The 13660-nt window shown below is 41.0% G+C and overlaps 1 protein-coding gene across 1 annotated transcript in view; it reads right to left on the bottom strand.

Moving 5' to 3' along the window:
* Positions 1 to 13660, bottom strand: part of MGMT (O-6-methylguanine-DNA methyltransferase) — a 301209-nt gene that overhangs the window by 91620 nt on the left and 195929 nt on the right. Inside the window, exon 4 of the mRNA XM_075257722.1 lies at positions 333 to 493. Within this exon, the coding sequence (XP_075113823.1) occupies positions 333 to 493 (161 nt within the window). The remainder of the gene's footprint in view (positions 1 to 332; positions 494 to 13660) is intronic.

The raw sequence follows: 13660 nt of genomic DNA, 5'->3' as shown, positions 1-13660 counted from the left end.
AAACACTCGTCCTAATAACAGGTGCTATGTTCTAGCACTAAAATACTTTGGAGAACAGACCACTTGATTTACACCCAAGACTGATCTGTCCAATCTCAAACTTTTTTTTTTTTTTTTGCAGTATTACAAGCCAAGAATTGTCCCAACTTGTTCCAAACCCAATAGAGCTTGTGAAAGATGACGGAGACCTTTGGATCCACATTACACTGGGCATTTGTGGTGTACAAGTGACCAAGTTGGCACTGCCAGGGTGGAATGTTATTCCATTGATAATTCTATCAAGACAAAACAATGGCTTGTATCGAAGAGAAAATAAACGCCGTCATATCTACCTTTCTGAAACAGCGGATGGTGGAAAGCAGGTACAGGGTATTCCTCCATCTGCCGGGGCTCGCAGAAGTAGGCTCGCAGCCAGTCCGTGCACTGTTTCAGCGGTGCGATCATTTCCTGAGGGCCCTTGCATACCTTGAAAGACGTCGAGGCATCCTCAGCCCTGCAAGCGACACAACATTAATGTGTTTTCCTTCCAACCATGTTATGTTACTTTCCTGCAATAAATTAGCAAGCAAAACAAATCCAACTCAATGGAAAACACACGGCTATACTCGAGGAACACATGTAGACACCGGCTGCCTGAAATTAAAGGAAGTTATTAACCAGATTAGGATTAAAGGGATATCGGCTACTTAACATTACTGGATTTCGTGAAAACAATGGAACAGAATAAGGAAAAAAAAAGTTCAGATTGAAAGGTTTAACATCTAAGAGGGTTCTTATGGGATTCTGCTAGACGCGTCTTATGGGTCAAAGACAAATGGGATGTAGTGAAGACTAAGAATGTGCAAAGCTTATAAGAATTTAGATTCAATCTCATCTCACGGACAAATCAGTACAGCATGCAGCACTTTATTGTACAGTAAAATGACGGATATGAAGAGGTCCTTGGTGTTCCACCAGGACAGGTCAATGGAGTTCATTGGGCGCCATTAGTATTGCTTTTATCATGGAATAGAAAATCAGAAGTGAGAATGAAGATGTGAACTCAGCCTTACCTCATGTATTGTTAGTGAGGAGAAACTTTTTAAAGAGCGATATTTGATTTTTTCTGTATTGGGAATACTTCCCCCATGAAAAATATGAGCTCGGAATATACAGTGATTTTTGCTCTGGCAGAATAAGCCAGCATGTATGACTACAGATACCCTGATGTTCGCTGTAGTGGAAGCCAAATGTGAGAGCTTAAGGCTAAGGCATCACACGGTGCGGGAAAGAAGCTTTTTTTGGGCGTTTTTTTGAGCCAAAGACAGAACGGAAAAGTCTAAGAGGCTCCTAGATATTCCCATTCCTTTCGTAGACACTGCGGCTCAAAAAATGCACCAAAATCTTCAACATAAAAAAGCTGCTTTCCTGCAACGTGAGGTCTTAGCCGGGGTGGAAACGCCGTGGGAAAAATCGCAGCGTTTTACAGTATTATTGGATTCACTCGAATCCCATGACCACTTGGCGTTTCAAACTGCAATGTGGACTTGCTGCGATTTCCAAAAACAGTGCGGTTTTGGAAATCGCAGCATGCCAATTATATCTATGGAAATGCCAGAGGTTTTCCCATAGATATAATGGTAACAAAAAGTCAGCGGAGGAAAACTCCATGAACTTTCTGTTCAAAGCGCTGCGGGAAGAACCACTATGCGTTCCCGCTTTAGCGCTGTGTATCGTCCTGTGGGGCCATAGCCTAAAGGATTTTTACAGGACCTAAATATTAATAACCTATACAGAGGATGGGTTATCAGTATTAGATTGGTGGGAGTCAGAAATCCAGCGCCCCCACCGCTCAGCTGTTAAGTGTGACAGATTCGGCTACTACTTCACAGGCCAGTGATATCATATCCATCTGTTATATGGCTTAACGTGAATGCTGCTGGAGTACATGTCTTATAAAGGCAATGGAGGGTGCACCTAATGTACGATAGGGTCCTAAATTAAACTCCAACAAGGCAGGGATTATCAAGACCAAAAGAATCCAGCTGCATCCAGGATAGCAATGTAGGAGTTCCACCGCAATTTAACTTTTATTTCATGTCCACAGAATAAAAAAGTTACATAGTAACTGTTGTGGTAAGTCAATTAACAAGCGACGCGTTTCAGGAACACGTTGTCCCATGTTGTCCCGAAACGCGTCACTTGTTAATTGACTTACAAACAGCAGTTACTATGTCACTTTTTTATTCTGTGGACATGAAATAAAAGTTACATTGTATCTGCGGTGGAACTCCTACATTGCTATCCTGGAAGCAGCCGGTTTCTTTTACTCTTCCCAAGCATTGCATGGACGGGTTGAAGTTCACCTGCGTACCGTGTTCTCCACGAGATGTTCATTGGAAGGTTATATAGTGAGCTGATTATAATTATATTTATCTATACATTATCAAGACCAGTTTGGAAAACAAAATAAGCCCCAAAGAATTATAGTCTTGATGAAAAATCAAGTTGTATATTATTGCTCTGTATCCGCACGTATACCGCCCCCATCTCCTGTGTATTACAGCGCTCCATGTGGCGGTATTCTTTATCCTAAGTGACCTTATTTGGTATTTGGATCTTCCTGTCGTTCTGTACGGAGACAGAAGTGTGAGGTCCATGGAGATTTTCTTTTGGCCATGCTGCCACCATGAAACAGAACATCCAGCTTCATTAACATATTTAATTGGCCGCTTCTACAGAGAATTAGATCCCAAAATGTTTGTGCTGCAGCAGACTTGCAAATCTAGTTGGCCTTTAAAATGATATACTGGGCATTAACAAGCTGGCCTTGGGTGACCTCAGACACAGTCGCCGTCTCTGTGCGCTACTTGTCTGTATTCTTGGAGTTTGTGCTGACAAGGGCTATTAGGTTTGGTTGTAGGAAATGCAACACCTGCAGGCTGAAGCAGGTATTGCAAGGAAAATCAAGGAAAAGTGTGATTAATTATTGATATCACCTTCTCACAAGACGTTATACATTACTCTACAAATATGTAACAAATCTCTGTATATTGTATTTTAAAGAGGTATGGACAGTAATACTAGGTCAGGCAGCCAGGGGTGCCCTTGAAACTCGGCAAGGGGCCGCGCCATTCCAGGTGCAAAGATGGCCATATGTCTTCATGCAATATCATCTGTGCTGTTAGGACATTTTTTGTCTTCTGTTAAAAAATTGTTTGGTAGCGGTGCCTGAGTCTGATAAGGTTGGGAAACACTGCTTAGATACAGGCATATGTAAGGGGAATTACTATCTCATACAATATGCCAAATACCAATAGGTCCAATAGGTAATACACACAGTGATGTCACAGTACAGGATAATACACACAGTGATGTCACAGTACAGGATAATACACACAGTGATGTCACAGTACAGGGATAATACACACAGTGATGTCACAGTACAGGGATAATACACACAGTGATGTCACAGTACAGAGATAATACACACAGTGATGTCACAGTACAGGATAATACACACAGTGATGTCACAGTACAGGGATAATACACACAGTGATGTCACAGTACAGGGATAATACTCACAGTAATGTCACAGTACAGGGTATTACACACAGTGATGTCACAGTACAGGGATAATACACACAGTGATGTCACAGTACAGGGATAATACACTTAGTGATGTCACAGTACAGGGATAATACACACAGTGATGTCACAGTACAGGATAATACACACAGTGATGTCACAGTACAGGGATAATACACACAGTGATGTCACAGTACAGGGATAATACACACAGTGATGTCACAGTACAGGGATAATACACACAGTGATGTCACAGTACAGGGATAATACACACAGTGATGTCACAGTACAGAGATAATACACACAGTGATGTCACAGTACAGGATAATACACACAGTGATGTCACAGTACAGGGATAATACACACAGTGATGTCACAGTACAGGGATAATACACACAGTGATGTCACAGTACAGGGATAATACACACAGTGATGTCACAGTACAGGGATAATACACATAGTGATGTCACAGTACAGGGATAATACACACAGTGATGTCACAGTACAGGATAATACACACAGTGATGTCACAGTACAGGGATAATACACACAGTGATGTCACAGTATAGGGATAATACACACAGTGATGTCACAGTACAGATAATACACACAGTGATGTCACAGTACAGAGATAATACACACAGTGATGTCACAGTACAGGATAATACACACAGTGATGTCACAGTACAGAGATAATACACACAGTGATGTCACAGTACAGAGATAATACACACAGTGATGTCACAGTACAGGATAATACACACAGTGATGTCACAGTACGGGATAATACACACAGTGATGTCACAGTACAGGATAATACACACAGTGATGTCACAGTACAGGGATAATACACACAGTGATGTCACAGTACAGGATAATACACACAGTGATGTCACAGTACAGGGATAATACACACAGTGATGTCACAGCACAGAGATAATACACACAGTGATGTCACAGTACAGAGATAATACACACAGTGATGTCACAGTACAGAGATAATACACACAGTGATGTCACAGTACAGGGATAATACACACAGTGATGTCACAGTACAGGGATAATACACACAGTGATGTCACAGTACAGGGATAATACACACAGTGATGTCACAGTACAGGATAATACACACAGTGATGTCACAGTACAGGGATAATACTCACAGTGATGTCACAGCACAGGGTATTACACACAGTGATGTCACAGTACAGGATAATACACACAGTGATGTCACAGTACAGGGATAATACACACAGTGATGTCACAGTACAGGGATAATACACATAGTGATGTCACAGTACAGGGATAATACACACAGTGATGTCACAGTACAGGATAATACACACAGTGATGTCACAGTACAGGGATAATACACACAGTGATGTCACAGTACAGGGATAATACACACAGTGATGTCACAGTACAGATAATACACACAGTGATGTCACAGTACAGAGATAATACACACAGTGATGTCACAGTACAGGATAATACACACAGTGATGTCACAGTACAGAGATAATACACACAGTGATGTCACAGTACAGAGATAATACACACAGTGATGTCACAGTACAGGATAATACACACAGTGATGTCACAGTACGGGATAATACACACAGTGATGTCACAGTACAGGATAATACACACAGTGATGTCACAGTACAGGGATAATACACACAGTGATGTCACAGTACAGGGATAATACACACAGTGATGTCACAGTACAGGGATAATACACACAGTGATGTCACAGTACAGAGATAATACACACAGTGATGTCACAGTACAGGGATAATACACACAGTGATGTCACAGTACAGAGATAATACACACAGTGATGTCACAGTACAGGATAATACACACAGTGATGTCACAGTACAGGGATAATACACACAGTGATGTCACAGTACAGGGATAATACACACAGTGATGTCACAGTACAGGGATAATACTCACAGTAATGTCACAGTACAGGGTATTACACACAGTGATGTCACAGTACAGGGATAATACACACAGTGATGTCACAGTACAGGGATAATACACTTAGTGATGTCACAGTACAGGGATAATACACACAGTGATGTCACAGTACAGGATAATACACACAGTGATGTCACAGTACAGGGATAATACACACAGTGATGTCACAGTACAGGATAATACACACAGTGATGTCACAGTACAGGGATAATACACACAGTGATGTCACAGTACAGGGATAATACACACAGTGATGTCACAGTACAGAGATAATACACACAGTGATGTCACAGTACAGGATAATACACACAGTGATGTCACAGTACAGGGATAATACACACAGTGATGTCACAGTACAGGGATAATACACACAGTGATGTCACAGTACAGGGATAATACACACAGTGATGTCACAGTACAGGGATAATACACATAGTGATGTCACAGTACAGGGATAATACACACAGTGATGTCACAGTACAGGATAATACACACAGTGATTATCACAGTACAGGGATAATACACACAGTGATGTCACAGTATAGGGATAATACACACAGTGATGTCACAGTACAGATAATACACACAGTGATGTCACAGTACAGAGATAATACACACAGTGATGTCACAGTACAGGATAATACACACAGTGATGTCACAGTACAGAGATAATACACACAGTGATGTCACAGTACAGAGATAATACACACAGTGATGTCACAGTACAGGATAATACACACAGTGATGTCACAGTACGGGATAATACACACAGTGATGTCACAGTACAGGATAATACACACAGTGATGTCACAGTACAGGGATAATACACACAGTGATGTCACAGCACAGAGATAATACACACAGTGATGTCACAGTACAGAGATAATACACACAGTGATGTCACAGTACAGAGATAATACACACAGTGATGTCACAGTACAGGGATAATACACACAGTGATGTCACAGTACAGGGATAATACACACAGTGATGTCACAGTACAGGGATAATACACACAGTGATGTCACAGTACAGGGATAATACACACTGTGATCTCACAGTACAGAGATAATACACACAGTGATGTCACAGTACAGGGATAATACACACAGTGATGTCACAGTACAGGATAATACACACAGTGATGTCACAGTACAGGGATAATACACACAGTGATGTCACAGTACAGGGATAATACACACAGTGATGTCACAGTACAGGATAATACACACAGTGATGTCACAGTACGGGATAATACACACAGTGATGTCACAGTACAGGATAATACACACAGTGATGTCACAGTACAGGGATAATACACACAGTGATGTCACAGTACAGGGATAATACACACAGTGATGTCACAGTACAGAGATAATACACACAGTGATGTCACAGTACAGGGATAATACACACAGTGATGTCACAGTACAGGATAATACACACAGTGATGTCACAGTACAGGGATAATACACACAGTGATGTCACTGTACAGAGATAATACACACAGTGATGTCACAGTACAGAGATAATACACACAGTGATGTCACTGTACAGGATAATACACACAGTGATGTCACAGTACAGGGATAATACACACAGTGATGTCACTGTACAGAGATAATACACACAGTGATGTCACAGTACAGAGATAATACACACAGTGATGTCACTGTACAGAGATAATACACACAGTGATGTCACAGTACAGAGATAATACACACAGTGATGTCACAGTACAGGGATAATACACACAGTGATGTCACAGTACAGATAATACACACAGTGATGTCACAGTACAGATAATACACACAGTGATGTCACAGTACAGATAATACACACAGTGATGTCACAGTACAGATAATACACACAGTGATGTCACAGTACAGAGATAATACACACAGTGATGTCACAGTACAGGATAATACACACAGTGATGTCACAGTACAGAGATAATACACACAGTGATGTCACAGTACAGGGATAATACACACAGTGATGTCACAGTACAGGGATAATACACACAGTGATGTCACAGTACAGAGATAATACACACAGTGATGTCACAGTACAGGATAATACACACAGTGATGTCACAGTACAGAGATAATACACACAGTGATGTCACTGTACAGAGATAATACACACAGTGATGTCACAGTACAGAGATAATACACACAGTGATGTCACTGTACAGAGATAATACACACAGTGATGTCACAGTACAGGATAATACACACAGTGATGTCACAGTACAGGGATAATACACACAGTGATGTCACTGTACAGAGATAATACACACAGTGATGTCACAGTACAGAGATAATACACACAGTGATGTCACTGTACAGGATAATACACACAGTGATGTCACAGTACAGGGATAATACACACAGTGATGTCACTGTACAGAGATAATACACACAGTGATGTCACAGTACAGAGATAATACACACAGTGATGTCACTGTACAGAGATAATACACACAGTGATGTCACAGTACAGAGATAATACACACAGTGATGTCACAGTACAGGGATAATACACACAGTGATGTCACAGTACAGATAATACACACAGTGATGTCACAGTACAGATAATACACACAGTGATGTCACAGTACAGATAATACACACAGTGATGTCACAGTACAGATAATACACACAGTGATGTCACAGTACAGAGATAATACACACAGTGATGTCACAGTACAGGATAATACACACAGTGATGTCACAGTACAGAGATAATACACACAGTGATGTCACAGTACAGGGATAATACACACAGTGATGTCACAGTACAGGGATAATACACACAGTGATGTCACAGTACAGAGATAATACACACAGTGATGTCACAGTACAGGATAATACACACAGTGATGTCACAGTACAGAGATAATACACACAGTGATGTCACTGTACAGAGATAATACACACAGTGATGTCACAGTACAGAGATAATACACACAGTGATGTCACTGTACAGAGATAATACACACAGTGATGTCACAGTACAGGATAATACACACAGTGATGTCACAGTACGGGATAATACACACAGTGATGTCACAGTACAGGATAATACACACAGTGATGTCACAGTACAGGGATAATACACACAGTGATGTCACAGCACAGAGATAATACACACAGTGATGTCACAGTACAGAGATAATACACACAGTGATGTCACAGTACAGAGATAATACACACAGTGATGTCACAGTACAGGGATAATACACACAGTGATGTCACAGTACAGGGATAATACACACAGTGATGTCACAGTACAGGGATAATACACACAGTGATGTCACAGTACAGGGATAATACACACTGTGATCTCACAGTACAGAGATAATACACACAGTGATGTCACAGTACAGGGATAATACACACAGTGATGTCACAGTACAGGATAATACACACAGTGATGTCACAGTACAGGGATAATACACACAGTGATGTCACAGTACAGGGATAATACACACAGTGATGTCACAGTACAGGATAATACACACAGTGATGTCACAGTACGGGATAATACACACAGTGATGTCACAGTACAGGATAATACACACAGTGATGTCACAGTACAGGGATAATACACACAGTGATGTCACAGTACAGGGATAATACACACAGTGATGTCACAGTACAGAGATAATACACACAGTGATGTCACAGTACAGGGATAATACACACAGTGATGTCACAGTACAGGATAATACACACAGTGATGTCACAGTACAGGGATAATACACACAGTGATGTCACTGTACAGAGATAATACACACAGTGATGTCACAGTACAGAGATAATACACACAGTGATGTCACTGTACAGGATAATACACACAGTGATGTCACAGTACAGGGATAATACACACAGTGATGTCACTGTACAGAGATAATACACACAGTGATGTCACAGTACAGAGATAATACACACAGTGATGTCACTGTACAGAGATAATACACACAGTGATGTCACAGTACAGAGATAATACACACAGTGATGTCACAGTACAGGGATAATACACACAGTGATGTCACAGTACAGATAATACACACAGTGATGTCACAGTACAGATAATACACACAGTGATGTCACAGTACAGATAATACACACAGTGATGTCACAGTACAGATAATACACACAGTGATGTCACAGTACAGAGATAATACACACAGTGATGTCACAGTACAGGATAATACACACAGTGATGTCACAGTACAGAGATAATACACACAGTGATGTCACAGTACAGGGATAATACACACAGTGATGTCACAGTACAGGGATAATACACACAGTGATGTCACAGTACAGAGATAATACACACAGTGATGTCACAGTACAGGATAATACACACAGTGATGTCACAGTACAGAGATAATACACACAGTGATGTCACTGTACAGAGATAATACACACAGTGATGTCACAGTACAGAGATAATACACACAGTGATGTCACTGTACAGAGATAATACACACAGTGATGTCACAGTACAGGATAATACACACAGTGATGTCACAGTACAGAGATAATACACACAGTGATGTCACAGTACAGGGATAATACACACAGTGATGTCACAGTACAGGGATAATACACACAGTGATGTCACAGTACAGAGATAATACACACAGTGATGTCACAGTACAGGGATAATACACACAGAGATGTCACATTACAGAGATAATACACACAGTGATGTCACAGTACAGGGATAATACACACAGTGATGTCACAGTACAGGATAATACACACAGTGATGTCACAGTACAGGGATAATACACACAGTAATGTCACAGTACAGAGATAATACACACAGTGATGTCACAGTACAGGATAATACACACAGTGATGTCATAGTACAGAGATAATACACACAGTGATGTCACTGTACAGAGATAATACACACAGTGATGTCACAGTACAGAGATAATACACACAGTGATGTCACAGTACAGGATAATACACACAGTGATGTCACAGTACAGGATAATACACACAGTGATGTCACAGTACAGGATAATACATAGTGATGTCACAGTACAGGGATAATACACACAGTGATGTCACAGTACAGAGATAATACACACAGTGATGTCACAGTACAGGGATAATACACACAGTGATGCCACAGTACAGGATAATACACACAGTGATGTCACAGTACAGGATAATACACACAGTGATGTCACAGTACAGGGATAACATACACACAGTGATGTCACAGTACAGAGATAATACACACAGTGATGTCACAGTACAGGGATAATACACACAGAGATGTCACATTACAGGATAATACACACAGTGATGTCACAGTACAGAGATAATACACACAGTGATGTCACAGTACAGGATAATACACACAGTGATGTCACAGTACAGAGATAATACACACGGTGATGTCACAGTACAGCGATAATACACACAGTGATGTCACAGTACAGGATAATACACACAGTGATGTCACAGTACAGAGATAATACACACGGTGATGTCACAGTACAGCGATAATACACACAGTGATGTCACAGTACAGGATAATACACACAGTGATGTCACAGTACAGGGATAATACACACAGTGATGTCACAGTACAGAGATAATACACACAGTGATGTCACAGTACAGAGATAATACACACAGTGATGTCACAGTACAGGATAATACATAGTGATGTCACAGTACAGAGATAATACACACAGTGATGTCACAGTACAGAGATAATACACACAGTGATGTCACAGTACAGGGATAATACACACAGTGATGTCACAGTACAGGGATAATACACACAGTGATGTCACAGTACAGAGATAATACACACAGTGATGTCACAGTACAGGGATAATACACACAGTGATGTCACAGTACAGGATAATACACACAGTGATGTCACAGTACAGGGATAATACACACAGTGATGTCACAGTACAGGGATAATACACACAGTGATGTCACAGTACAGGGATAATACACAGTGATGTCACAGTACAGGGATAATACACACAGTAATGTCACAGTACAGAGATAATACACACAGTGATGTCACAGTACAGGGATAATACACACAGTGATGTCACAGTACAGGGATAATACACACAGTGATGTCACAGTACAGGGATAATACACACAGTGATGTCACAGTACAGGATAATACACACAGTGATGTCACAGTACAGGGATAATACACACAGTGATGTCACAGTACAGGGATAATACACACAGTGATGTCACAGTACAGGGATAATACACACAGTGATGTCACAATGCCGGCGTAGAGACTTGTATCCTTTATGTGACAGAGTGACAATTGGGACTGTTATAACTCTACACGGTGCCTACAGTTACGACACTGCATCCATGTAAAAAAAAAGTTGTAAAAGTTTCGGAACCAGCAATACTTTCTTTTTTTCCTTGCATTGGCCACCTGGTCGTTGCTTCCATCCATACTTTATTGAGAATGACCCCCCATATAAATACGGTAAATAATCACGAGACAGGAATATCCGATAATAATTATACAAAAGAAGTCTGCTCTTTTGTAATGAAGACACCGCGCTCGCTCTCAACAAACAACTAAGACTTGTGAATATTAAATATTAGCAGGCGAGACGCTACTGGCGCCCGCCCAACACAACACAAGTCAGCAGCCAAAGTAACCACAGGAAATATACACCTTTAGGCTGGAATCTAGGCTAGCAGTTTTGCTTAATGCACTATTCCATGATGGGAAAGAAAATTGATTTCTCGCAAAACAATTAGTTGCAATACACTTCAAAGACAGTAGCATGCGTTTGGCTGAATTTCAATGGCAGTCGTCTTGCCCACGCCGGTTGCTCAGCTTCAGTTCTGCTTTCTTGAATTCTACTCATGTTTACAATTAGCAGATCAGTGGTCGCTATTCACATTTCATGTTAAAGACATTACCGTAATAAAAATTTTTTGGATATTTGGAAATGAATATTATTTTCCCGAATCTCTAGAATACCCAATGGGGCAGATGTATTAAGAAGGGCGTATCGGACACTGGTCTTAACGGGATTCTATCATTAAAACGCAATTTTTTTGTGACTAACACGTCGGAATAGCCTTAAGCCTTCTCCTACCTTTAGATGTGTTCTCCGCACCGCCGTTCGGTAGAAATTCCGGTTTTTGTCGGTATGCAAATTAGTTCTTGTGCAGCACTGGGGGCGGGCCTCAGCACTCAAACAGCAATGGGGGAGGTACCCAATGCTGCGAGAGAACTCTCCAGCGCCGCCTCCATCTCCTTCACGTGTCTATTCCAGCAGTGGGGGTCAAACTTCTAGGCCTTGGACAGAGCTGACTGCGCATGCCCACTGCCACAAGAAGAATGGCCGCTTACACTGTAAATAAGCGGCCATTTTCTTGTGGCCTGTGGGATGGATGGGTGGAGGTTTGGTTAGATAGAGGTATGGATGTTTGGTTTATATTGGTTTAGATGCACTGACATGTTGGGGAAACAGATCGGTTTGAACGTTGGTTCTTTGGATGAGTAGGACGATACGGACGTGTGGATAGAGGGGACATCGGTAAAGGATCTTACACATCATACAGTAGACGCCATCATGTTCGGCTCAGCTAAGATCCATTGTCCAAAGACCCACTAACTTTACCGGATTGCTCAAGTTGGGTGGGTAGGTGTTGGACAAGCAGAGAAAGATACATCCATGGACCTCAGATTTTATTATGTATTTTATAGTATATAATAAAACTTACACACAGTTTCACAAGAAACCACATTTGGTGTTAACATGGCTACAATTACAAAAGGACTGAAGACATGGAAAAGAGCATGTCATATAGATCACGACTAAGCCACTAAATATGTATTTCCATGTTTTAATGTCTTGGCATCAGTACACACATTGGCTTAGAGGCAGCGACACCGCCCAGGGAGAACTGATGCTGATTTATTTACAGCTAGAGTTTTATGAGCAGAGAACATGCTTACATGAGCGCAGCACAATAGGTATGTTGTTCTTGGTTAAGTGAAGTTGCATTTTCTGACGCTGGGGGAAAACGTAAGTTAGAAATAAAAAGGACACACCCAAAAATGT

This window comes from Leptodactylus fuscus, chromosome 10 (genome assembly GCF_031893055.1).
Source record: "Leptodactylus fuscus isolate aLepFus1 chromosome 10, aLepFus1.hap2, whole genome shotgun sequence".
Taxonomy (NCBI): Eukaryota; Metazoa; Chordata; class Amphibia; order Anura; family Leptodactylidae; genus Leptodactylus; species Leptodactylus fuscus.
Note: the sequence above shows the minus strand (reverse complement) of the source record. Positions and strands in the feature narration are given on the sequence as shown.